Here is a 12,600-nt window from a genome sequence, read left to right as displayed (position 1 = left end):
AATAATGGGAATAATGGGGGAAAATAATGGGGGAAATTGGGGAAAAATTATGGGAATTGGGGGGAAAAATAATGGGAAAAAATAATGGAATTTGGGGAAAAATAATGGGGGAAAATAATGGGGATTGGGGAAAAAATAATGGGGGAAAATGGGGAATTGGGGGAAAATAATGGGGATTGTGGGAAAAATAATGGGAATAATGGGGGAAAATAATGGGGATTGGGGAAAAAATGATGGGAATTGGGGGAAAAATAATGGGAATTGGGGGAAAAATAAATAGGGGAAAATGGGGAAAAAATGATGGGAATTGGGGGAAATAATGGGGGAAAATAATGGAATTGGGGAAAAAATAATGGGAGAAAATGGAAATTGGGAAAATAATGGAATTGGGGAAAAATAATGGGGGAAAATGGGGAAAAATGATGGGGATTGGGGAAAAATAATGGGGAAAATGGGGAATTGGGGGAAAAATAATGGGGAAAAATAATGGATTTGGGGGGAAAATAATGGGGAAAAAATGGGGAAAAATAATGGGGATCGGGGGGAAATAATGGGAATTTGGGGGAAAATAATGGGGAAAATAATGGAATTGGGAAAATGATGGGAATTGGGGGAAAATGGGAGGAAATTGGGAAAAAAATAATGGGATAATGGGGAAAAAATGATGGGAATTGGGGGGAAAAAATGGGGGAAAATAATGGGGATTGGGGAAAAAAATAATGGGGAAAATGGGAAAAAATGATGGGAATTGGGGGGAAAAATGGGGGGAAAAATGGGGAATTGGGGAAAAAATAATGGGGATTGGGGGGAAAAATAATGGGGAAAATAAAGGGGAAAACAATTGGGATTGGGGAAAAAATAATGGAATTGGGGTAAAAATAATGGGGGAAAAACGGGAATGGGGGAAAAATAATGGGGAAAAATGGGGGTAAAAATGGGAATGGGAAAAAACAGGGGAAAATTGGGGAAAATGGGAATTGGGGGAAAAAAATAATGGGGAAATTGGGGAAGAAAAATGGTGGAAAAAATGGGGAAATTGGGAAAAAAATACGGGGGAAAACTGGGAAATTGGGGGAAGATGGGAAATCGGGGAAAAAAAGGAGAAAATGAGGAAAGTGGAAAATAGGGGGAAAAAACTGAATTTTTTTAGGATTTTCTAGGATTTTTAGGAATTTTTTTTTTTTAGGATATTTTAGGATTTTTTTAGGATATTTGTATTTAGGATTTTTTTAGGCTATTTTAGGATTTTTTTAGGATTTCTTTCAGATTCTTTCTAGGATATTTTTTGGATTTTTTTCAGATTCTTTTTCAGATTTTTCAGATTTTTTCAGGATTCTGGGCTCACTGCTGGGGTTTTTTTTGGGGTGAATCCCTGGGATTTTGGGGATTTTTTGGGGGTGTTTTGGGTGGGATTTTGGGGAGGGGGCTGCTGACCAGCTGCCCCCCCTGTGCCCCCCCAGCGCAGGCTCTGGTGGCCACGTCCCCCCCCAGCCACTCCCAGATGGAAGATGAGATTTTCAACCAGAGCAGCAGCACCCCGACCTCCACCACCTCCAGCTCCCCCATCCCACCCAGCCCGGCTGCAAACGCTGTGAGTGACCCCAAAACACCCCAAAAACACCCCAAAAACACCCTGAAATTATCCTTATCCTGAAATTATCCTGAATTTATCCCAAAATATCCCAAATTATCCTGAAATTATCCTTAAAATATCCCTGAAATATCCCCAAAAATGTCCCAAAATATCCTGAAATTATCCCCAAAATATCCCAAATTATACCCAAATTATCCTGAAATTATCCTGAAATTATCCTGAAATATCCCCAAAATATCCCAAATTATCCTGAAATTATCCCAAATCCTCCCCCACCTCCAGCTCCCCCATCCCGCCCAGCCCGGCTGCAAACGCTGTGAGTGACCCCAAAAACACCCCAAAAACACCCCAAAAACACCCCAAAAACACCCCAAAAATATCCCCAAAAACACCTCAAAAACACCCCAAAAACACCCCAAAAACACCCCAAAAATATCCCCAAAAACACCTCAAAAACACCCCAAAACAACCCAAAAATATCCCCAAAAACATCCCCAAAAACACCTCAAAACACCCCAAAAACACCCCAAAAATATCCCCAAAAACACCCCAAAAATTATCCCCAAAAACACCCCAAAAATATCCCCAAAAACACCCCAAAAACACCCCAAAAACACCCCAAAAACAACCCAAAAACACCCCAAAAATATCCCCAAAAATACCCCAAAAATATCCCCAAAACACCCCAAAAACACCCCAAAAACACCCCAAAAATATCCCCAAAATATCCTGAAATTATCCTGAAATTATCCCAAATTATGCCCAGAATATCCCTAATTAATTATCCCAAATTACCCAAAAAATCCCAAAAATCCCAAAACAATCCCAAAAATCCCCAAAGAAACCCCCCAAAATCCCCAGAGAATTCCAAAAATCCCCCAAGAACCATAAAAAATCCCAAAAATCCCCAAAAAATCCCCAAAAAATCCCTCAAAGATCCCAAAAATTCCCAAAAAATTAAAAAAAAATCCCCCAAAATAAAAAAAAAAAATCCACCAAAATCCCTGAAAAAATCCAAAAAAGTCCCCCAAAAAATCCCCCAAAATCCCAAAAAAATCCCCCAAAAAATCCCCCAAAATCCCCCAAAAATCCCCAAAAAAATCCCCAAAAAATCCCCCAAAAAATCCCCAAAAATTCCCCAAAAATCCCCAAAAAATCCCCAAAAAATCCCCCAAAAAATCCCCAAAATCCCCCAAAAATCCCCAAAAAATCCCCAAAAAATCCCTCAAAGATCCCAAAAATTCCCAAAAAATTAAAAAAAATCCCCCAAAAATAAAAAAAATCCCCAAAATCCCTGAAAAATCAAAAAAAATCCCCCAAAAAATCCTCAAAAATCCCCAAAAATTTCAAAAATCCCTCAAAAATCCCCAAAAAAATTCCCCAAAATCCCCAAAAAATCCCCCAAAAAATCCCCCAAAAAATCCCCAAAAAATCCCCAAAAATCTCCCAAAAAATCCCCAAAAATCTCCAAAAATCCCCCAAAAAATTCCCAAAAAATCCAAAAAAATCCCCCAATTCCCTAAAAAAATTCCCCCAAAAATCCAAAAAAAATCCCCCAAAAATAAAAAAATAATCCCCAAAAATTCCCAAAATATCCCCAAAAAATCCCTCAAAGATCCCAAAAAATCTCCAAAAAATCCCCAAAAAATCCCCAAAAATCTCCAAAAATCCCCAAAAAATCCCCCCAAAAATCTCCAAAAATCCCCCAAAAATTTCCCAAAAAATCCAAAAAAATCCCCCAAAAATCCCTCAATTCCAAAAAAAATTCCCCCAAAAATCCAAAAAAAATCCCCCAAAAATAAAAAAATAATCCCCAAAAATTCCCAAAATATCCCCAAAAAATCCCTCAAAGATCCCAAAAAAATCCCCCAAAAATCCCCAAAAAATCCCCCAAAAAATCTCCAAAAATCCCCAAAAATCCCCAAAAAATCTCCAAAAATCCCCCCAAAAATTCCCAAAAAATCCAAAAAAATCCCCCAAAAATCCCCCAATTCCCTAAAAAAACTCCCCCAAAAATCCAAAAAAAATCCCCCAAAAATAAAAAAATAATCCCCAAAAATTCCCAAAATATCCCCAAAAAATCCCTCAAAGATCCCAAAAAATCTCCCAAAAAATCCCTCAAAGATCCCAAAAAATCTCCCAAAAAATCCCCAAAAAATCCCCAAAAAATCTCCCAAAAAATCCCCAAAAAATCTCCAAAAATCCCCCAAAAAATTCCCAAAAAATCCAAAAAAATCCCCCAAAAATCCCCCAATTCCCTAAAAAAATTCCCCCAAAAATCCAAAAAAAATCCCCCAAAAATAAAAAAATAATCCCCAAAAATTCCCAAAATATCCCCAAAAAATCCCTCAAAGATCCCAAAAAATCTCCAAAAAATCCCCCCAAAATCCCCAAAAAATCCCCCCAAAAATCTCCAAAAATCCCCCCAAAAATTCCCAAAAAATCCAAAAAAATCCCCCAAAAATCCCTCAATTCCCTAAAAAAATTCCCAAAAAAATCCCCCAAAATCCAAAGAAAATCCCCCAAAAATAAAAAAATAATCCCCAAAAATTCCCAAAATATCCCCAAAAAATCCCTCAAAGATCCCAAAAAATCTCCCAAAAAATCCCCAAAAAATCCCCCAAAAAATCTCCAAAAATCCCCCCAAAAATTCCCAAAAAATCCAAAAAAATCCCCCAAAAATCCCCCAATTCCCCAAAAAAATTCCCCCAAAAATCCAAAAAAAATCCCCCCAAAATAAAAAAAAAATCCCCCAAAATTCCCAAAATATCCCCAAAAAATCCCTCAAAGATCCCAAAAAATCTCCCAAAAAATCCCAAAAAAATCCCCAAAAAATCCCCCAAAATCCCCAAAAAATACCCAAAAAATCTCCAAAAATCCCCAAAAAATCCCCCCAAAAATCTCCAAAAATCCCCCAAAAAATTCCCAAAAAATCCAAAAAAAATCCCCCAAAAATAAAAAAATAATCCCCAAAAATTCCCAAAATATCCCCAAAAAATCCCTCAAAGATCCCAAAAAAATCCCCCAAAAAATCCCCCCAAAATCCCCAAAAAATCCCCCAAAAAATCTCCAAAAATCTCCCAAAAAATTCCCAAAAAATCCAAAAAAATCCCCCAATTCCCTAAAAAAATTCCCCCAAAAATCCCCAAAAATCCAAAAAAAATCCCCCAAAAATAAAAAAATAATCCCCAAAAATTCCCAAAATATCCCCAAAAAATCCCTCAAAGATCCCAAAAAATCTCCCAAAAAATCCCTCAAAGATCCCAAAAAATCTCCCAAAAAATCCCCAAAAAATCCCCAAAAAATCCCCCAAAAATCCCCAAAAAATCCCAAGAAAATCCCCCAAAAATCCCAAAAAATCCCCCAAAAATCCCCCAAAATCCCCAAAATCCTGCAAAAAAATCCCCCAAAATCCAAAAAAAAATCCCCAAAAAATCCCCAAAAAATCCCCATGACCCCCCCAGCCCCCCCAAATCCCCCCCAGGGTCTCCAGGGACCCCTCCCCCACCCGGATTTTGGGGACCCCTCCCCAATTTCGGGCTCTTTTCCGTTCCCCCCCAGGAGAATTCGGAGGACGACAAAAAGCGCGGCCGCTCCACGGACAGCGAGGTCAGGGGGGTGGGGGAGGGGCTGCGGGACCCTTGGGGGGAGGGGCTGCGGCTTTGGGACCCCTCCCCCCCTTTGAAACCCCTCCCCAATTTAGGGGTGTGTTCCCCCCCCATTTTCACAGTGGTTCCTCCCGTTTTAAAGGGAGTTCCCCCCCTTTTTCTTGTAATGGAACGTTCTGGTTTACCCTTATTTTAATAACAGGCTTATTATTATTATTATTATTATTATTATTATTATTATTATTATTATTATTATTATTATTATTATTATTATTATTACTATTGTTATTATCATTATTATCATTATTATTCTTATTGTTATTATTATTAATATTGTTATTATTACCATTATTATTACCATTATTATTATTATTAGTCTCCCCCATTTTTTAATGGAATTTCCCATTTTTAATGGACCCCTCCCCATAATTCCCCCCCCCATTTTTTAATGGAATTTCCCATTTTTAATGGACCCCTCCCCGTAATTCCCCCCCCCATTTTTAAATGGAATTTCCCATTTTTAATGGACCCCTCCCCATAATTCCCCCCCCCATTTTCTAAATAGAATTTCCCATTTTTAATGGACCCCTCCCCATAATTCCCCCCCTATTTTTTAAATGGAATTTCCCATTTTTAATGGACCCCTCCCCATAATTCCCCCCCCCATTTTTAAATGGAATTTCCCATTTTTAATCCCCCCCTCCTCCCCCCCCCAATGGTTCCTCCCCTGTCTTCCCCCCCCCCATTCATTAACCCCCCCTGATTAATTAACGTTAATTAATTAATGAAATTAACGAGCTCCTTTTCTCTTTTCCAGTCTCCCGCCAAGAACGGGGCCAAGCCCCTCCCCCACCCCCACGCCCCCTCCCCCGCCGCCCCTCCCCCCTTCCCCTCCCCCTCCTCCGCCCCCCCCACCCCCCTCAACAACGGCCCCGGGGCCGGGGGGGGGCCCGGGGGGGGTCCCCAAACCCCCGGGGGGGGTCCCCAAAGCTCGGGGGGGCCCAAGGGGGGAGGGGCGGGTGGGGGAGGGGCGGGCTCGCACCCCCCCAGCACCCCCACCCCCTACGCCCAGGCCGTGGCCCCTCCCCCACCCCCGGCCAGCGCCCCCCAGCCCCGCCCCCCCAGCGCCCCCCAGGCCGGGAAACAGAACGGGGGGGCCACCAGTGAGTGACTGGGGGCAACTGGGGGGGACTGGGGGGGCACCAGTGAGGGACTGGGGGCAACTGGGGGGGTTTGGGGGCCACCAGTGAGGGACTGGGGGCAACTGGGGGGCAACTGGGGGGGCACCAGTGAGGGACTGGGGGCGACTGGGGGGCAACGGGGGGGCACCAGTGAGTGACTGGGGGCAACTGGGGGGGACTGGGGGGGCACCAGTGAGGGACTGGGGGCAACTGGGGGGGACTGGGGGGGCACCAGTGAGGGACTGGGGGCAACTGGGGGGGACTGGGGGGGCACCAGTGAGGGACTGGGGGCAACTGGGGGGGACTGGGGGGGCACCAGTGAGGGACTGGGGGCAACTGGGGGGGCACCAGTGAGGGACTGGGGGCAACTGGGGGGCAACGGGGGGGCACCAGTGAGGGACTGGGGGGGACTGGGGGGGCACCAGTGAGTGACTGGGGGCAACTGGGGGGGACTGGGGGGGCACCAGTGAGTGACTGGGGGGGACTGGGGGCAACTGGGGGGGACTGGGGGGGCACCAGTGAGGGACTGGGGGCAACTGGGGGGCAACTGGGGGGGCACCAGTGAGGGACTGGGGGCAACTGGGGGGGCAACTGGGGGGGCACCAGTGAGGGACTGGGGGGACTGGGGGGGTTTGGGGGGCACCAGTGAGGGACTGGGGGGGACTGGGGGGGCAACTGGGGGGGCACCAGTGAGGGACTGGGGGGGACTGGGGGCAACTGGGGGGGCACCAGTGAGGGACTGGGGGCAACTGGGGGGCAACTGGGGGGGCACCAGTGAGGGACTGGGGGCAACTGGGGGGGACTGGGGGGGCACCAGTGAGGGACTGGGGGCAACTGGGGGGCAACTGGGGGGGCACCAGTGAGGGACTGGGGGCAACTGGGGGGCAACTGGGGGGGCACCAGTGAGGGACTGGGGGCAACTGGGGGGGACTGGGGGGGCACCAGTGAGGGACTGGGGGCAACTGGGGGGCAACTGGGGGGGCACCAGTGAGTGACTGGGGGGGACTGGGGGGGCACCAGTGAGGGACTGGGGGCAACTGGGGGGCACCAGTGAGGGACTGGGGGGCAACTGGGGGGGCACCAGTGAGTGACTGGGGGGGACTGGGGGGGACGGGGGGGGCACCAGTGAGGGACTGGGGGCAACTGGGGGGCAACTGGGGGGGCCACCAGTGAGTGACTGGGGGCAACTGGGGGGCACCAGTGAGGGACTGGGGGGACAGGGGGGGACTGGGGGGGCACCAGTGAGGGACTGGGGGGACTGGGGGGGACTGGGGGGCACCAGTGAGGGACTGGGGGGGGTTAAAGGGAGACTGGGGGGGAACTGGGGGGACACCAGTGAGTGACTGGGGGGGACTGGGGGGACTGGGAGGGACTGGGATGGATTGGGGGGGACTGGGAAGGGTTTGGGGGGGACTGGGAGGGGTTAAAGGGGGACTGGGAATGGACTGGGAGGGGTTTGGGGGGGAGATTTGGGGCACTGGGAGTTACTGGGAGAGGGGACAGGAGGGGATTTGGGGTCCCTGGGGGTCCCTGGGGGTCCCTGGGAGTTACTGGGGGTCACTGGGGGTCCCTGGGGGTCACTGGGGGTCCCTGGGGGGGGTCCCTGGGGGTCCCTGGGGGTCCCTGGGGGTCACTGGGGGTCCCTGGGAGCGGCGCTTTGGGGCACCGGGAGGGGGTTTTGGGGGGGGGAGGGGGGGATTTTAGGGGGATTTGGGGGAATTTTTGGGGAAATTTTGGGATTTCTGGGGGTGTTTGGGGGTTTTTTGGGGTCTTTTGGGCATTTTTGGGGTGTTTTGGGTGATATTGGGTGTTTTTTGGGTGTTTTTTGGGTGTTTTTTGGGTGTTTTGAGGAGTTTTGGGGTGTTTCTGGGCTGTTTTGAGGTGGTTTTGGGATATTTTGGGGCTGTTTTTGTATTTTTGGGGATTTTCGTGTATTTTTGGGGTGTTTTCAGGATGGTTGTGGGTGTTTCAGGGTGTTTTGGGATTTTGGGGCTGTTTTTGTGTATTTTTGGGTGTTTTTGGGCTGGGTTTGGGTGTTTTCAGGGTGTTTCTGGGTTGTTTTGGGATGTTTTTGGGCTGTTTTTGTGTATTTTTGGGCTGTTTTCAGGCTGTTTTTGGCTGTTTTGGGATGTTTTTGGGCTGTTTTTGTGTATTTTTGGGCTGGTTTTGGCTGTTTCTGGGTTGTTTTGGGGTTGTTCTGGGGTGTTTTTGTGTATTTTGGGGCTGTTTTTGGCTGTTTCTGGTTGTTTTGGGCTGGTTTTGGGTGTTTTTGTGTATTTTTGGCTGTTTTTGGGCTGTTGTAACCCCTCTCTCCCCTCCCCCAGGTTACAGCTCGGTGGTCGCCGACAGCTCCTCGGAGCCGGGGCTGGGGGGGGCCGGACCCCAACCCCCCCTGGGGCAGCCCCCGGGCCACAACCCCCCCAGCAGCGCCCCGTGAGTGACACAGACCCCAAAAACACCCCAAAATACCCAGAAACACCCCAAAACCACCCCAAAATACCCCCCTGGGGCAACCCCCGGGCCACAACCCCCCCAGCAGCGCCCCGTGAGTGACACAGACCCCAAAAACACCCCAAAAACACCCAGAAACACCCCAAAATACCCCAAAAACACCCCAAAACCACCCCAAAATACCCCTAAAACACCCCTAAAACACCCAGAAACACCCCAAAATACCCCAAAAATACCCCAAAAACACCCCAAAAACACCCAGAAACACCCCAAAATACCCCAAAATACCCCAAAATACCCCAGAATAACCTTAAATCACCCAAAACCACCCCTAAAATACCCCCCAAAAATTCCAAAAAATTTCCCAAAAATTCACCAAAAATCCCCAAAAAATCCCCAAAAAATCCCCCTTAAAAATAAAAAAAAATCTAAAAAAAATCCAAAAAAATCCCAAAAAAATTCCCAAAAATTCCCAAAAATCCCCCCAAAAATTCCCCCCAAATCCTCAGAAACACCAAAAAAAATCCCCAAAAAATCCCCTTAAAATTCCCAAAAAATCCAAAAATCCCAAAAAAGTCCCAGAAAATCCCAAAAATTCCTGAAAAAAATCCAAAAAAAATCCCAAAAATTCCCCAAATCCCCAAATTCCTGGATCTGATCCCGTTTTTTCCCGGCAGGAAGGAGCCGGGGCTGGCCCAGGACCCCCAAAAATCTCCTTAAAATTCCCCAAAACATCAAAAAAAAAATCCCAAAAAATCCCCAAAAATCCCAAAAAAATCCCAAAAAAATCCCAAAAAAATCCCAAAAAAATCCCAAAAAAATCCAAAAAAATCCCCAAAAAAATCCAAAAAATCCCCCAAAAAATCAAAAAAAAATCAAAAAAAAATCCCCAAAAATCCAAAAAAAACCCCCCAAAAAATCCCCCCCAAAAAAAAAAAATCCAAAAAAATCCAAAAAAAATCCAAAAAAAATCCAAAACAAATCCCAAAAAATCCCAAAAACTCCCCAAAAAAATCCCCCAAAAATCCAAAAAAATCAAAAAAATATCCCAAAAAATCCCCCGAAAAATAAAAAAAAAATAAAAAAAAAAAAAAAATCCCCAAAAATCCCCAAAAATCCCCAAAATTCCCCAAATCCCTGAATTTTGGGATCTGATCCCGTTTTTCCCCGCAGGAAGGAGCCGGGGCTGGCCCAGGACCCCCAAAACCCCCCAAAAATCCCAAAAATCCCCCAAAAAATCCCCAAAAAATCCCCAAAAAAATCCAAAAAATCCCCAAAAAAATCCAAAAAAAATCCAAAAAAATCCCAAAAAACTCCCAAAAAAATCCAAAAAAATCCCAGAAAATCCCAAAAAAATCCCCAAAAAATCCCAAAAAATCCCAAAAAAATCCCAAAAAAATCCAAAAAAATCCCAAAAAAATCCCCCAAAATCAAAAAAATATCCCAAAAAATCCCCCGAAAAATAAAAAAAAAATCAAAAAAAATAAAAAAAAAAAATCCCAAAAAATCCCCAAAAATCCCCAAATTCCTGGATCTGATCCCGTTTTTCCCCGCAGGAAGGAGCCGGGGCTGGCCCAGGAGCCCCAAAACCCCCCAAAAATCCCAAAAATCCCCCAAAAAATCCCAAAAAATCCCCCAAAAAATCAAAAAAAATCCCCAAAAAATCCAAAAAATCCCCAAAACTCCCCAAATCCCAAATTCCTGGATCTGATCCCGTTTTTTCCCGGCAGGAAGGAGCCGGGGCTGGCCCAGGACCCCCAAAAATCTCCTTAAAATTCCCCAAAACATCAAAAAAAAAATCCCCAAAAATCCCCAAAATTCCCCAAAATTCCCCAAATCCCCGAATTTTGGGATCTGGTCCCGTTTTTCCCCGCAGGAAGGAGCCGGGGCTGGCCCAGGACCCCCAAAACCCCCCAAAAATCCCAAAAATCCCCCAAAAAATCCCCAAAAAAATCCAAAAAAAATCCCCAAAAAATCCCCAAAAAAATCCCCAAAAAATCCCCAAAAAATCCCAAAAAATCCCAAAAAAATCCCAAAAAAATCCCAAAAAATCCCAAAAAAATCCCCAAAAAATCCCAAAAAAATCCCCCAAAAATCCCAAAAAAATCCAAAAAAAAATCCAAAAAAAATCCAAAAAAATCCCCAAAAAATCCCCAAAAATCAAAAAAATATCCCCAAAAATCCCCAAAAATCCCGAATTTTGGGATCTGATCCCGTTTTTCCCCGCAGGAAGGAGCCGGGGCTGGCCCAGGAGCCCCAAAACCCCCCAAAAATCCCAAAAATCCCCCAAAAAATCCCAAAAAATCCCCAAAAAAATAAAAAAAATCCCCAAAAATCAAAAAAAAATCCCCAAAAATCCCCAAAATTCCCCAAATCCCAAATTCCTGGATCTGATCCCGTTTTTCCCCGCAGGAAGGAGCCGGGGCTGGCCCAGCCCCCGCCGGCGGCGCTGGGGGCGGTGGGTGGGGGAGGGGCGGCCCTGCTGGGCCCCCCCCTCAATCCCAACCCCCCCGGCTCCCCCACCCCCCCCTTCCCCGACTCCAAAGGGGGGGGAGGGGCGGCCCCCCCCCTCCTCAACGGCCCCCCCCAGTTCAGCTCCGCCCCCGACATCAAGGTGAGCCCCATTCCCAAAAAAACCGGGAATTTTGGGGAAAAATTGGGAATTTTGGGGGGTTCCGGGGGGTTTTGGGCTCTTCCAACCCCCCCCATTTATGAAAAGTTGGTATCTCCCAGAATTTTAAGGAATGGGTTCCCAAATTTTAGGGATTTTTGGGAATTTCGGGACTTTCTGTGGGATTTGGGGGAAAAAAAATGGAATTTTGGGGAAAAATTGGGAATTTTGGGGGTTTCTGGGGGGTTTTGGACTCTTCCAACCCCCCCCTCGTTTGTCGCTGTTGGTATCGCCCGGAATTTTGGGTTCCTCATTCCCAAATTTGGGGAATTTGGAGGAAAAAAATGGGAATTTTTGGGAAAAATTGGGAATTGGGGGAAGAAAAATGGGAATTTTGGGAAAAATTGGGAATTTGGGGAAAAAAACCTGGGAATTTTGGGGAAAAAATTGGGAATTTTGGGGTTTCTGGGGGGTTTTGGGCTCTTCCAACCCCCCCTTGTTTATTGCTGTTGGTATCGCCCGGAATTTTAAGGAATGGGTTCCCAAATTTTGGGGATTTTTGGGAATTTTGGGAGTTTCTGGGGGATTTTGGGGGGAAAAGATGGGAATTTTGGGGAAAAGATGGGAATTTTTGGGAAAAATTGGGAATTTGGGGAAGAAAAATGGGAATTTTGGGAAAAATTGGGAATTTGGGGAAAAAAACCTGGGAATTTTGGGGAAAAATTGGGAATTTTGGGGGGTTCCAGGGGGTTTTGGGCTCTTCCAACCCCCCCCATTTATGAAAAGTTGGTATCTCCCGGAATTTTGGGTTCCTCATTCCCAAATTTGGGGAATTTGGAGGAAAAAAATGGGAATTTTTGGGAAAAATTGGGAATTTGGGGAAAGAGACAGGAATTTGGGGGGAAAATAGGGAATTTGGGGGAAAAAATTGGGAATTTAGGGGAAAAAATCAGAAATTTTGGGGAAAAAAGTTGGAAATCTGGAGAAAAACCGGGAATTTAGGGGAAAAAAATGGGAAATTTGGGGGTAAAAATCCCAAATTCGTGGGGAAAAATTGGGAATTGGGTGGAAAATTGGGAATTTTGGGGAAAAACTGGGAATTTTGGGGAAAAATTGGGAATTTGGGGGAAAAAATGGGAATTTGGGGGAAAAAAT

At 45.9% G+C, this 12,600-nt stretch overlaps 1 protein-coding gene across 2 annotated transcripts in view; it reads left to right on the top strand.

The window, feature by feature from the left end:
* CNOT3 (CCR4-NOT transcription complex subunit 3) overlaps positions 1-12,600 on the top strand; it is a 44,327-nt gene that overhangs the window by 13,288 nt on the left and 18,439 nt on the right. For both annotated transcript variants that reach the window (XM_086871621.1, XM_086871622.1), the window contains exons 9-13: positions 1,461-1,591; positions 5,156-5,203; positions 6,020-6,365; positions 8,708-8,816; positions 11,247-11,448. In XM_086871621.1, the coding sequence (XP_086727747.1) occupies positions 1,461-1,591; positions 5,156-5,203; positions 6,020-6,365; positions 8,708-8,816; positions 11,247-11,448 (836 nt within the window). The remainder of the gene's footprint in view (positions 1-1,460; positions 1,592-5,155; positions 5,204-6,019; positions 6,366-8,707; positions 8,817-11,246; positions 11,449-12,600) is intronic.

The sequence above is a fragment of the Cyanistes caeruleus genome, chromosome 36 (assembly GCF_971803275.1).
Source record: "Cyanistes caeruleus chromosome 36, bCyaCae1.hap1.1, whole genome shotgun sequence".
Taxonomy (NCBI): Eukaryota; Metazoa; Chordata; class Aves; order Passeriformes; family Paridae; genus Cyanistes; species Cyanistes caeruleus.
Note: the sequence above shows the minus strand (reverse complement) of the source record. Positions and strands in the feature narration are given on the sequence as shown.